This window comes from Peromyscus eremicus, chromosome 8a (genome assembly GCF_949786415.1).
Source record: "Peromyscus eremicus chromosome 8a, PerEre_H2_v1, whole genome shotgun sequence".
NCBI classification, from domain to species: domain Eukaryota; kingdom Metazoa; phylum Chordata; class Mammalia; order Rodentia; family Cricetidae; genus Peromyscus; species Peromyscus eremicus.
The window spans coordinates 68,247,606-68,260,867 of NC_081423.1; the positions used below are offsets into that span (position 1 = coordinate 68,247,606).

The 13,262-nt window shown below is 54.7% G+C and overlaps 1 protein-coding gene across 1 annotated transcript; it reads left to right on the forward strand.

Annotated features, from left to right (window-relative positions):
* Positions 1–2,546: 2,546 nt before the first annotated feature.
* Ca4 (carbonic anhydrase 4) lies at positions 2,547–10,518 on the forward strand. Its single transcript, XM_059269597.1, has 8 exons — positions 2,547–2,677; positions 6,816–6,869; positions 7,748–7,903; positions 8,502–8,647; positions 8,762–8,848; positions 8,962–9,028; positions 9,141–9,304; positions 10,028–10,518. Exons 1-8 carry the CDS (start codon positions 2,623–2,625, stop codon positions 10,220–10,222), a joined length of 924 nt encoding a protein of 307 aa, XP_059125580.1. The 5' UTR covers positions 2,547–2,622; the 3' UTR covers positions 10,223–10,518.
* Positions 10,519–13,262: the final 2,744 nt, after the last annotated feature.

Genomic DNA, 13,262 nt, shown 5'->3' on the forward strand with positions numbered 1-13,262 from the left:
TTCCCTTCTCACGTCCCTGTAATTTGTCCTGTCTTTTTCTTCTGCTTCACTTTGTCCTCAGATCGAGCCTTCCCTGTTGCAGACAGGGCCACACAAGTGAAAGCCTGTGGACAAGGACTGTGACTCATCTCTGAACACCCGTGGGCCAGCGGGCACACCCAGGCCCCAGCAAACTCAGTCGTGAAAGCTGGACTGAGTTGGTTCCCGGTAACTGTTTATTGGTGGAGGTCATGGGGGCAAGATTATCACTGCCATCTTCCTCCCGCCCCCCTTTATAGAGGAGGAAGTTGCAATCAGAGACAGAGGAAAATTGCCCAAGGCCATCCCTGAGTCAGAGGAAGAGAGCAAAGACTTGAACTCGGAACCTTGAGTTTTTGGCTGGGGCATGAGGGTGGGTGTGGGTGTTTTGGGCTGAGTAAGAGGAAGAAACTGCTTCAGGGCTCGGCACTGGGCAGGGCTTTCCCATCCCGGTTGCTTGGGCTGGCAGCTTTATGGTCCTTCAAGTTCCTGGGACATGATAGTGCCCATCTCTCTTCTAGTCACCCCAGATCAGGCTTGGTTCCTTCTGAGGGAGGCCAGGCTCCAGATATCTGGACCATGTGACAGGTAACTGGTTTATGGCAGGCCAGGCCAGGACTGGAATTAGGGCTGGAAACAACAGGGAAGCTGGAGGTGGACTTGGAGATAGGATGTGATAGCCAGGGCACTTGGAAAGCCATGGAGTCAGGAATGTCAGAGAGAAACATCAGGTGACCACCTCAAGCGCCCTATTCATAACTAGCATGTGTCCTCAGAGGGCCTGCCCTGCAGCCTGGCTGGAACATATACCGCCCCCCCCCTCTCCTGGCCAGGGGCCCCACCGCACTGTCTTTTTAAAATGAATACAGAAGTCACTAATCAATAGTAGCCTTTTCAGGCTATCGAATCTCTCCCCTGTTTGTCAGGGGTTCCAGGGACATCCTGAATCCTTAAATCCTCCCCCTTCATTCCTAAAAGAGACATTTTCAGCCCCACAAACACAAATCCACCCTCCAAATAAGGCTCAAAGAGAGTGGAACGTAACGCTCCCAGGTTAGAGGTTAAATTCCAGAGCGGAGCAGACAATAAGACCCTGAGCCTGATGGGGACACTCCTCCCCCACCCTGTCTCTCTTTAGGATCAAAGCTGCCTGGGTAGGCTGTGTGATCCTAGGCCAGAGAGAGCAGGCCGGTCTGTAACAAAGGAGGAAGCCCCTTTGCTTGTATTGTCCTGATGAAGCCATTCCTCTGGAGGGGTTCAAAGGCTGGTCTTGAGGCAGGGAGAGCGTGATGAGGATTTGGCAACGGATGGGGAAGTACCTGGACCAGAAAACGGGGCTTCCTGTTGATGGAGGAGTCCAGGTGTACTGCTTGATTCCTTGTCCATCTCCCCAACCCCCGTCCCAGATTCCCCATGAGATTCAGGGGTCCAAGGCAGAGATCGATGTCAAGAAGCGCTTGCCCCGAAGCGAGGCCAGATCCATTTCTCTGGAAATAGGAGACGGTTTCTTCAAGGAATCTTTCTTTGCTGAAAACTCTTCCTGACTGACGGGAGAACTTTGGGTACACTTAGACCCTTGATTTTTTTTTTTTCTCTTCCCAAGGTCAAGGGATCTCAATAGCAACCCGCCCTTTCCCCTGTGGGGTTTCCTAGTAAGCCATTTTACAAACCCACTTTCTATTGTGTCTTACACACACACACACACACACACACACACACACACACACACACATCACCTTCCCACCATTTCCCCAATTCCATGCCTTTTCCAGCTCTCCAACTCTTCACTACTCCCCATCTTGGCTCAGCACGGAAAACACTAGTAAAAGCCGTTTAGGGAGCCTGGCTCACGGCTGGAAGAAGGGTCACGGTTTCCTTAGAATTTAGTTTGCATGTGTTTCAGCGGTGGAGTGCTTGCCTAGCATGAGAAATAGGGAAAGAAAAGGAAGGGGGGGGGGGGTAGGGGGAAGGATCTCCAGTACCGAGAAAGGAAACTCAAAACAAAATCAAGTTTGGAACAGCCTCGGAGGAAAATGATGAGACTCGAGAAACAGCTACCGCTATCTGAAAGAGCTTCTCACCGGGCAGCTCTTCAACGAACAGCATTGCAAAGCTTTCAGCCCTCCTGATTCTCGGGTCATTTACATCCACCCTGCCCCAAATCAAGTTCACTCCAAAGACGCACTAGGAGACCCGGCACAGTGGTGGGTGGTAACATGATGGAAGGTACGAATCTGGGAAGACACCCCTGAGGGTCAGGTACCTCAGGATAGCCCATCTCTGTTGCCGATCAGTGACGAGGAAGAGGATGGGGGGCAGAGTGAGAAGACATTTCCAAACCCTGCCCATGCGGAGTAGGTGAGGGGTCCTTTCACCGCGGATTAAGGTAGCAGGGTAGGCGGGGAGAGGATTCTTTCAGACCTGAGACTGGACGAGGCGAGGGGAGGCTCCGCCAGGAGGAGGAGCCGCCTCCCACGTCCTGCTGTCGGGGCTCCCTCCGGTCGTGGCTCTGCTATAAAGCCTCCACCAGCATGATCGCGACGCCTCCGGTGGCTTCCCTGGTGCCTGACCCCGTGCTGGGCAGCGGCTTTGCCCTCAAGCACCATGCAGCTGCTTCTTGCTCTGTTGGCGCTGGCTTACGCAGTCGGCTCTACCGCAGGTACCCTCGGGTGACCCTCTGCGCCCCCAGCCCCGCTCCCCTTGCCAGCGCGCTCCCGCTGCGCACGTTTCCTTCAGGGAACCCTGAGGGTGCCCCGGACCTGGCTTTGCGATCGCGTGGGTGTCTACACGTGTCCGCGCGCAGCTGAGGGAGAGCGTGTGCCCGCATGTGCGCGGCCGTGGGGTGTCCGCGGGCGGACGCGCGTGTGATCTGTAGCGAGGATGCTTCTCCAACCCGCCTGGATGCACGCTCCTTTCCTCGCCGTGGTTCTCCCGGGGCTGCCCCTGGGTGGCGAGTGGCCGGCCGTCTGACCTGCAGGGACTCTGAGCCGGTAGCTCTTGCCCGCCCAGAACAAGCGCAGCAGGTTGGATGTTTGGGGGTCCTAGCGTTCCCCTCTCCCCACCTTGGGTTCCTGGCCTCTGAGCTGCAAGCTCCCTTCTTCCCAGCCCCCAGCGCTGGATTGGGAACCTGGCGGGGGGCATCCCAAGACCCAAGTCCCTGGCCAAGCCGGTCTTTCCGGACAAGGTGATTTTCGTTTAAAGATTAATGGTGAGATCGAGCTCTTAATTATTCTTCTAGGTGGGAGGTAGCGGTAGAGGCGTGTTAATATTTGATAAGGAGCTAAAGGCGATTCTAGCGGCTGGCACCTTCTCCGCTACCCCATAGCTCTTCACAAAGACCTCATCTCTTAGTCCGCAGGCAAGCTATCTCCTCCAACGGGATAGCTTCCTGAGTTAAGGTGTTCAGCCCTTGGAATGGAGCGGGGGGTTGAGGGAGCTCTCGGCTGCAGAGGAGGAAAGAGAACGCTCCCCGATGCAAGAGGGACTTAGCTTGGAGGACGTAAGGGCAGGGGAAAGAGCAACTAACACAATGAGAGAGAGAGAGAGAGACAGAGAAACTGATTGAAGAAAAGGTTGTGTTGGATATTTGAAACGACTTAGTAGAAAGGAAAATGTTTCTAAATTAGCAGGTGCCTCCTAGCCGTTTACCTTGGGTAAGTCACGTAACATGTTTTGTCGCTTACAAAGCAGGTATAGGAACTCTGCTCCTGGGTGCTGTTTGAAGGGTAATCCATATGAGAATTTAGACAGTACCTGCCGGCTCTGGGCAGAAGTACTCTACAAGATGGTCATGAGGCTCAGCCTGGGGCCATGTAGGCAGGAATCCATCTCTGCTGACCTCTTTACACAAACCGTTCGCGGTTTAGTTCCAGGACCACCTTCCTTCAGGCGTCATCCTGCAGGGATTGGAAAGTGCGCAGGTCGCACGGGACTATCCTTAGAGGGAGGAGGGGAATATTCCATCCCTCCAGGGTCCCAGACCCCGAGCCCAGCCGGGAGGTCGGGGCTGAGACTTTGCCCAGAACACACCGGGTTCTGCTGAGCTGGTTGTAGGAGTCTTCTCCCTCCCCTCAGAGTGAGGGTGGGGTGAGCAAGGTCCATTAAAATGACTTCAGTCCTCTCTAAAAGGCCTCTGAACCAGGGGCCAAAATAAACCCTTCCTGCCTTAAAAAGGGGAGGGGGAGGGGAGGCTTGTGACCAGGGATGGAGAACAGTGGCTGGATGAGGGGCAAGGTTTTTGTCTCTCAACCCATCTCTGGTCCGGCATTAGGTAGGACGCGGAGCTGGGAGCCCTCTATCCTTCCCAGACCCTTTATCTTGGGCATGGCCAGACGCAGTGAGCTACTTACTCTTTGCAATGGTTGCCCTCAGAAGCAAGTGTGAGAGCCTGAGCTGAGCTGACCGGTGCCACCTGACTGTAAGATGCCGACCTGACTCCTGGCCTCGGCCTCATCAGCACTATGTTTTTCTGGCCACCACCTCCTGAAGAGAGGGTAGTTACAAGAGTGTTCAGCCAGGCAGGTCAAAAGTCTCTATGATTAAGACAGTGGATCAGAGGTCACACTACGCAGGGAGCTGGGGCCAGAGCCAGGGAAGGGAAGATTCCTGAGAAATGCCCAGATGGTCTCCCCGTGGGGCGGGCCTGAGGGTTCTGCCCTCCAGCACTGGCTTTCTCCAGGAATAGCTTCCCCTTGGGCCCCAAGTGCTGGTGTGTGTGTGTGTGTGTGTGTGTGTGTGTGTGTGTGTGTGTCTCCCACGACTCTTCGTGATAGCTCATTCTACTTCCAGGTCCTCTGAGGGAGAGTGACTCAGGGAGACCAGAACAGCTCCTCTCCTCAATGTGACTGGCTAGTCCTTCATCTGGTCTGCGAGTTTGGGGTAGAGGCAGAGCAGGGCTTGGAAGGAAAGGGAGCAGACTCCAGTCTCAGAGGCTCTCGACCCACCTAGAGTGGGATGGGCACTGCCCTCTTCAGAGTGGATTCATGCATACCACCCCGAGTGCAGCAGCTCCCAGAGAGGAGATCACCACGGGGGAAAACCCCGTGTCTCTAAACAAGGCTATGCTAGCTGGGCAGCAGGAATGAACTCTGACCTAGAACTAGGAAACTAGAAAATCCAAAGAGGCCCTTGGAGGTCAGTTTCCTGAGTGGACTCACTCTTCTAGCCTAGAACCTTGCTCCTCTTGGCTACAAAGAGCCTGGTTTTATACTTCACTCTCCACCCTGTCTCCATTTCAGGGACAGCTCCCCTGCCCAGACTCAGGAGGAGATGGGCCTTGGAGACGCATAGCTCAAATAGTCTAGGGTACACACCTGTAGTCCAAGCCTGAGCTATCTAAGGGAGATGCTGTCTTAAAAACAAACAAACAAACAAACAAACAAACAAGGACTGAGTCTATAGCGCAGTGGTAGAGCATTCGCCTGGCATGTGCAAGGCCCTGGGTTTGATTCCTTCCACTGGAAGAAAAATAAAACAAGACAAACCCCCACAGAGCTCCCAGAAGGGAGGGGCTGGTGAGGTAGGGTGAGGACTCTTAGCTGAGCCCAGCACAGCACTTTTCTTAGCAATGTCCTCATCCATGAATTCTTTCCAGCTCCCTCCATGTCTTTCCCTCTCCTGCCTTGGCTTAGTTTTGGCCATCTGCTCACTGACAGGAGGCCAGGGAGGAGGGGCAGAGCTGTCCGTGAACTTTATTGAGTGCAGGCTGCCTGGAGGAGTCCATACCATCTCTCATTTCATCATCCCCACAGTCTAATGCGTGGACGTGTTGGCTCCATTTTACAGATGATAAAACCAAAGCGTAAGGGACCATTCTCAAACACAGGGCTCCTAAGTGGCTCAGTCAGAATTCTAACTTTGGAGGAGGGGCTTCATTCACCCTGTTGGTGAAAAAGCATTCTGTGTGTGTGTGTGTGTGTGTGTGTGTGTGTGTGTGTGTGTGTCTTTCTCCTGTAGACCTTATTTTTAGAGCAGATTTAATTTTACAGGAGAAATGGAGCAGAGTGCCCGTATGTGCCATGGCCCTCACGGGTTCCCTCGTCAGTAGATAACACTGCTACGTCACATTTGTGATGCCGCTTTCTTCAGTAATACTGGTTCTTCTGTCTTCAGAGTTGTGACAATTCAGAGCGGACCTTGACAAAGCAAAAGGGGCATTAAGGAGGAGTTACCCATCTGCCTGGATCAGCACCCTCTTCCCCAATCCCTAAGGCAGCCTGGCTGGAAGGCTGGAACCCACCCCATTGTTCCAGAAAGGAGGATTGTCCTAAGCCTTCACTCTCAACTGAACCTCCTTTTAGGTTACAGGCAGGATGCAGGAGGGAAGAGAAGTTGATTACCCGGGGACAGAGCTGAGCAGCCTTAGAGAGGCCTCTGAAGATTAGCATCCTAAGCATGCGGAGCACTCGGTGTTACTGACATTCCTATGATTGTTTTACTTTATTTCATTTGGTTTTTCCAAACAGGCTTTCTCTGTGTAGCCCTGGCTGTCCTGGAACTTGCTCTGTAAATCAGGCTGGCCTGGAACTCAAGAGATTGATTCCCTTGCCTACCCCATCCACCCCGCCCCCATTCGGTGCTCTGAGACAAAAGACATGCACCGCCACCACAAGGCCATTCCTTTGATCATTAAGTCTGCTTCCCTGGGGACTTCAGTCCCACACTCCAGAAACCTTCCATCCCAACCCAAGAGACGGCTTTAACACCAGAGTTTTTCCCAGGCTCGGGTCCACAGGGCTGTGTGAGCAATTCACGCGCACACCCGGGACCCACATTCTTCCTGTCTCTCTCTGTTCCAGGCGCAGACTGGTGCTATGAGATTCAAGCCAAGGAGCCCAACAGCCACTGCCAGAGTGAGTACTACCTGTCAGTCATCAGCTCCTTCCAACACGGGCACACTTGCACACATGTCCAGCACTCAGTGACTAGGAGACAATGACTGTCACTGAGGTTTACATTGGAAACTAAATTAGTAACATATTTGCTATTTTTTCCCAACACAATGGAGGCTTGCCTCTGGTCAAGCCCTTTGAGGTGGAAGTGGGAGGTGGTTCTTGGTAGGTTGTTTGTTGTCGGAGTGCTGAGGCATCCAGGGTCTTGCACATGCTAGACGAGAAGCATTTTACCACGGAGCCACATACACACACACACACCCATTGCCTCCTTGGCACTTATGCTAATACTGACCAATTTCCCTGTAGCCTGCTGTGTTGAAGGACTGCCAATCTCTTGCCCCTACCTAGCTGAAAGTTGGAGTTGCCTGCCTGGCTCTTCCTCCCCGGCCCTTCTTCCTCCCTCTCATTCCGTAGATAATGCCTTGTCAGGTCCAGCTTCCTCCCATCACAGCTCTTCCACGGAGTCCTCCTCCACAATTTCCAAAGCTGAAGAGGTGTCAACCACTCAGCAACTTTTAGTCTTCCCAACATTCCCTGGAAGTGCCTTAGGGGTCCAGGTTCCCACCGAGAAAGCCAGAGCTCAGCACCCTGAGGTTACTCCAATCCCGGAGCTCTTAGTCATCCATGGCAAGCCTGCTTCTCACTCCACTCCTCTCTCCAACACCCCAACCCTCAGCCACATCAGAGACCACTCACCTGCCTAGGCCAGCATGTCCGAGGAGGGCAGAATTCTGAGACTCATGCCCTGCGACAGGATCTCGCCAGCATCCTGAGACCTTGACTCCTATCTCTGGGTGAGTGCGCCCTTGACCCTCAGACCTTTCTTCCCTGCTCAGGACCTGCCGACTGGACTGGGGACTGTCAGAAGACCCACCAGTCTCCCATCAACATCATCACCACTGAGGCGAAGGAGAACCCCAACCTGAAGCCCTTCACCTTCACTGGCTATAACCAGAAGAAGAAGTGGATAGTTAAGAACGATGGACACTCAGGTGGGTCTTGTGTGGGCTGGGTGGAATCCCCAGGCAGGGTTAACTGTGCCGGGATGGTGAGTTGCTCCGGCATGGAGGTGGGAGGAGCCACCAAGGAAGCTTCTAGAGAGGGTACACCAGCTAGTTATGTTTTTAGTCATTTCATCAGAACAGTGGGGGTGAGGGGAGGGACTATTCCTGGAAGGAGGGACCCGACCTTTGTGAAAGCACAGAGGCGTGAAACCCGCTTGGGTGTTTGGGTGGGGAGCTGTGCATGGGAGCAGCTGTGTGTGGAAGGAGGCCATAGAGGGAAGCTAGGAGGAGCTGACCAAGGCCCAGAACAGGTCACCAGGGCTGAGGAGTTTGGATGTTATCCCGGGGATGCCAGGATACCACGGAGGGAGTCAAAGCAGAGGCAGGCCCAGGACAGGGCTACATTTTGGGATGCGTATAGGAGACGACAAGGTGAGCAGGGAGAGAGAGGGTGAGGCAGGCAGGGAGAGTGCAAGCTGCGTCCCGCGCCAAACCCCTCAGGGCCCAGGCCTCAAACAGTGAAGGTGGGAGCTGGGCTCGGAACTGGGAGGCCAGTGTGAGGACCACCCACTCTGGTGTACCCCAGTGAAAATGATGCTGGGGGACGGAGTCTTCATTGCTGGAGGAGACCTGCCTACACAGTACCAAGCTGTACAGTTGCACCTTCACTGGTCACAGGATGTGGACAGGGGCTCAGAACACAGCATTGATGGGAAACACTTTGCCATGGAGGTGAGGAGCCTTTGAGCTGGTACCTGGGCTGGGTTCCGGGTGTGTACCCACCTTGGGCAGGATGAGTGGTCCAGCTCCCCATAAGTCATCCATCCACACACACCCCCCCCCCAGATGCACGTCGTCCATGAGAAGGGGACATCGAGCAATGAGGTGCAGGACTCCAAGGACAAGAATGCAGTGCTGGCGTTCATGGTTGAGGTGGGACTCCCATCCCCTCAATCCTGGAGGTTGCCCGTCCTCCTCCTGAAAGAGCTGCTTGTCCCTAGCAGCTCCCCAGGACCTCTCTCTAGCTCCCTTCCCTTCCATTCCAGGTGGGAGATGAGGTGAACGAGGCCTTCCAGCCGCTGGTGGAGGCACTGTCCAGTATCTCCAAACCCAGTGAGTCAGGACCGGGGAGGGCGTGGCTTCGTCCCACAATGGAAGGGGCAGAGGTGCTGGGGTGGGGGCTCTCAAGAGGGCCATGTGTTAGGGACTTGGTTTTCCACCCCAGACACAAACACCACAATGAAGGAGAGCAGGCTGCAGGACTTGCTTCCTAAGGAGGAGAAACTGGTTCACTACTTCCGTTACCTGGGCTCCCTGACCACACCGAACTGTGACGAGACGGTTATCTGGACTGTGTTCAAGGAACCCATTAAGCTCCACCAGGACCAGGTACTCAGGCCTGGGGCAAGGTGCAGTCTCCCATGCGGAGCCTCGTTCCTCAAAGCCCTCCCACAGGTCTCGGGTGGGGAGATGAGAATCCCTGTGTCAGTCCTTGGGTCTCCCCTGGCCGAGACAGACAAGAAAGCAAGCTGTCTGCCACTTTCCTGAGTAGAGGGCCCTGTGAGAAGTCATGGAAAGGGTGCTCAGAACAGGCTTCCAGAAAAGTGGGGGAGTTAGGCAACCAGCATTTCAAGGGGAGCTCAGGTTGGCTTTCCTAAGTGCTGTCAGGAACCTTTCAACAAACAACGCTTGAGTCTACAACAGCCCCCGGGAAGATGGCAGGAAGCCCAAAGGACCAAAATCCCTTGGGCTTACAGCAGGGATTCTCAACGTGTGACATCAACATCTTCACCAGTGAGAATTTTCTAGAGATGCCCATTTTTTTAGGCTCACTCCCTAGCTATTGAATCAGATATTCTGGGGTCCCCTAAACTCCTTCATCTAGAGCCACTGGGTCATCAACCGTGATGATGACAGGCCCGGAAAGGTATCAGCAGAGGAAAGGAAAGGCAGTGGCACTCAGCTCCCCACCAGTGCCACCTTCGATACTCTTGGTAGTCATTCTGAGCCCCTCTCTTCCTTTCTGATGTGGCTCCGAGAGGTGACGTGTCTGGTCTGAGGTCACACAGCAAGGAGCATGGCTCCGCCTGCTGAGCCCGGTCTCTTCCACAGTTCCTGGAATTCTCAAGGAAGCTCTACTATGACAAAGAACAGAAGCTGAATATGAAGGACAATGTGAGGCCCCTGCAGCAGCTGGGTAACCGCCAGGTGTTCAAGTCCCATGCCCCAGGACAGCTGCTGCCCTTGCCCCTGCCCACCCTGTTGGTCCCTACGCTCACCTGCCTGGTGGCCAGCTTCCTCCAGTGATGGACCACTTCTGGATATGTGACCTCTGACTTCAGCCCTTAGGGGATATGGCTTTGCTTTCTGACTTTGCAGGTTGGACTTTGGGGACTATTAAAATACGGGTAGCTGGCTGCGGAGGTGCACACCTTTAATCCCAGCACTGGCAAGGGCAGACACATGGATCTCTGAGACTGAGGCCAGCCTGCTCTCCATAGAGAGTTCTAGCCTATCCAGGTTTACAAAGGGAAACCCTGACTTCCACCCACCCCCTCCCCACAATTGAACAAAAATAAAATATGGTTATATTTTTGGAGAAACCTCTTGCAAGTCTTTTTCTTTTAACTCTCTAAAATCATCTTGTTCCCTTCACCCCAGTCCTGACAGGGCAGGGAGATTTCTTCCAAGTAGGTATGACCCTCACCCTGTCTGTGTATGTGAATGCCTTATCCACACACATTCCCTCACATCTCAACCTCAGGAAGATGTTGAAGGTACCTTAGAGCACCAACAAGAAAAAAGCCAGGGGACTTCTGGCCCAGGCTCTTCATTTACAGTGGGGGAAGTGGAGGCCTGTGAACAGAGGCTGCATGACGGCCACGTATTGGAGCCAGAGTGGAGGCGACTTGCGGTTCTGGGTGTCCACCCGTCACAGGGTGGGGAACAGGGAATCATTCCTTTGCTCCCAGCAATGATATCGGCAGATAACTGGGCAGGTGACGGGAACAAAACCAGATGCCTGGGGTTCAGTCCAGGGCAGGGACAGAAGACGCCCACTGTCCAAGAGGTCAGAAGACAGTGACATAGGAAGCCCAGCTGCCCTTTGCATGGGTGGCCAGGGCCAGGGGCACCTGCGAGGGAAGGAGCCATCTGGATTCAACAGTGCTCCGGCAGGGAGCAGCAGGGCAGGATGCCCATCAGCAAGCAGCAGGGAGGGAGGAGAGAGGAAGAACAGAGCAGCAGCCAGAGGGGCGGGGATAGGCAGTCTCTGGGTACCATAGATCCTGGACCACCAGCGGGGTTGTGCCCAAGGCCAGGATGTAGCTCTTCTGTGGCCCAGGGTTGCAGAGGGAAGGACAAGGCGGACCCAGTTCCCAGGTTCCCAGGCTCATGTCCAGGGCGGGATCTGCTCATGGGTCAGCAATAGAGGTGACAGGAAAAGAGTCAGACGTCCTCTCCCACTGTGTCTCTAGTGGATTTTTTCCCAAGGACGGACAGCAGGGAGGGGGTGTGTGTGGAGAGACAGAGAAGGAAAGATGGTACGCACCATCCACGGCAGTGTTGGAGCTTGGAGCTATGAGAAGTGAGGATGAGGTCACGGGCCTTGAGCAAACAGAGCTGGAGCCAGGCCAGAGCCAGGCTGCTCTCCCTGGGGCTGAGGAGAGGTGTGTGTCCCCATGGGAAGGTGCAAACCACTGGGACGCCCGAGGCCCAGAAGACCCTGCTGCTGGTAACCCAGGGAATGTGTCTAGTGGGAGAGGGTAATGATCCCATCAGCCCCAACTAGCTAACCCTGGTGTAAGATGAGTGGCCATACCCACCCCCCACCCCCAAACTGCCCTCTTCTCTCCCTTTTCTATTTGTGGCCAATAATAAGTACCTTCCTCCTGCTTCACCAATGACCACACAGCTGGGATGGTGGTGGTGGTGGTGGTGGTATTGTGTAGTCATGGCAACAGCAGGCCGCCTGTGTCAGCAGGGGGTGTGTGGACCAAGTGTTTTTCTCCTTTAGTTCCCAGGAAGCCTGCAGGGATCTCCACTGGCCTCCTCCCCCAGTCTCTGGGCTCTGAGGTCAGAACAGCCATTCCTGCTCTGGATAACCTCCCCCTCCTCCACCTTCTTTCTGTCCCTCACACCCCTCCCCCCACCTCCCTCCCCACTCCCCCGCCCTCCACCTGGCCTTCACTGAATATAAGGTAGCAGCGGAACCAGGAAGTTCTAGCTCTCTGCAAGGGACCAGAGGAGGTCTGGCTTTTCCACCCTAGGTGGAAGGTACAGGACCTTCTCCTGCCTGGCTGGCGCCATAATAAACCTGCCTGGCTAGTGGAATCATTCATAGTGGGGCTGTGCTCACGCAGGCCTCAGACCATCCCTGCCTGTTCTGGAGGCACTCTTAGCAAAGACGCTCAGTGGGCAGTCACGAGTGTGCAGCTTGCTCCCCTGGCCTTGGCCCCACACAAGGAAGCTGAGGGGCCTTTCTTCCCATCAGTGTGTGTCACTAAAGAACGGCCTCTTCTGAGTGAATTCACTGGCTCTGTTGACCCCCACCTGGAGAAGGTGGCCTCAGTGGCTTGTACCCAGCCTGCCTGGCTCAGAAGGCACTTCCCTCGGGGAGGCCTGTTCTGACTGTGTTCCTCTGTCATTCATCTCCTTAGGTGACTGCATTCGGTGTGCACACTCACAGACATTTGCACAGGCGTGCTTCCCTGCAGATGCCAAGCCTGGGGAAAGCACAAAGGCCACAGCCAGACTTCTCTGAGCTCCACGGGCCCTTTTCTGGAAGGTTCCTAGCCCAGACTATGAAGCACGTTTATTGAACACCTACTATGTGCTGGCTGTGGGCCTCTCTACCATTTTGAGAGTGAGGACTTCTTCCATTGCATTGATAAGGACGCTGTGGTTCAGCAGGGGCAAGAGGCCTGTCCGACCCTGGGGTCACTGCCCGGGGTCACAGCCTGGGGTCACTCTGTGCCTCCTTAAGCTCCCGTAGCCAACTTTCTTCACCGGAGCCATCCAGGAAGACAGGCCACTCTGAGGGACAGGGTGGGGAAATAGGGTCCCACCCTATTTCCAGTGGCTGCTTCTGTTCCCAAGGGGCCACCTCTCCTTCCTTGTGTTTAGGTCTGGCATCCCGGTAGGAGCCCTGGGCTAAAAATACTCTCCCATGTGTTTAGACGATTCTTGGAGAATAAACTTCCCCATCTTGGCTCTCACTTTGCACACTCGCAGGCCCTGCTTCCTGTGGCTCTGATCTGTCGTGTGGGAGGGGAGAAGGTAGGAGCAGAGGGTCTGCAAAGCCCAGGGTCACGGGGTAGTGGAAGAGTTCCGTGTGAGCTGGACTGAC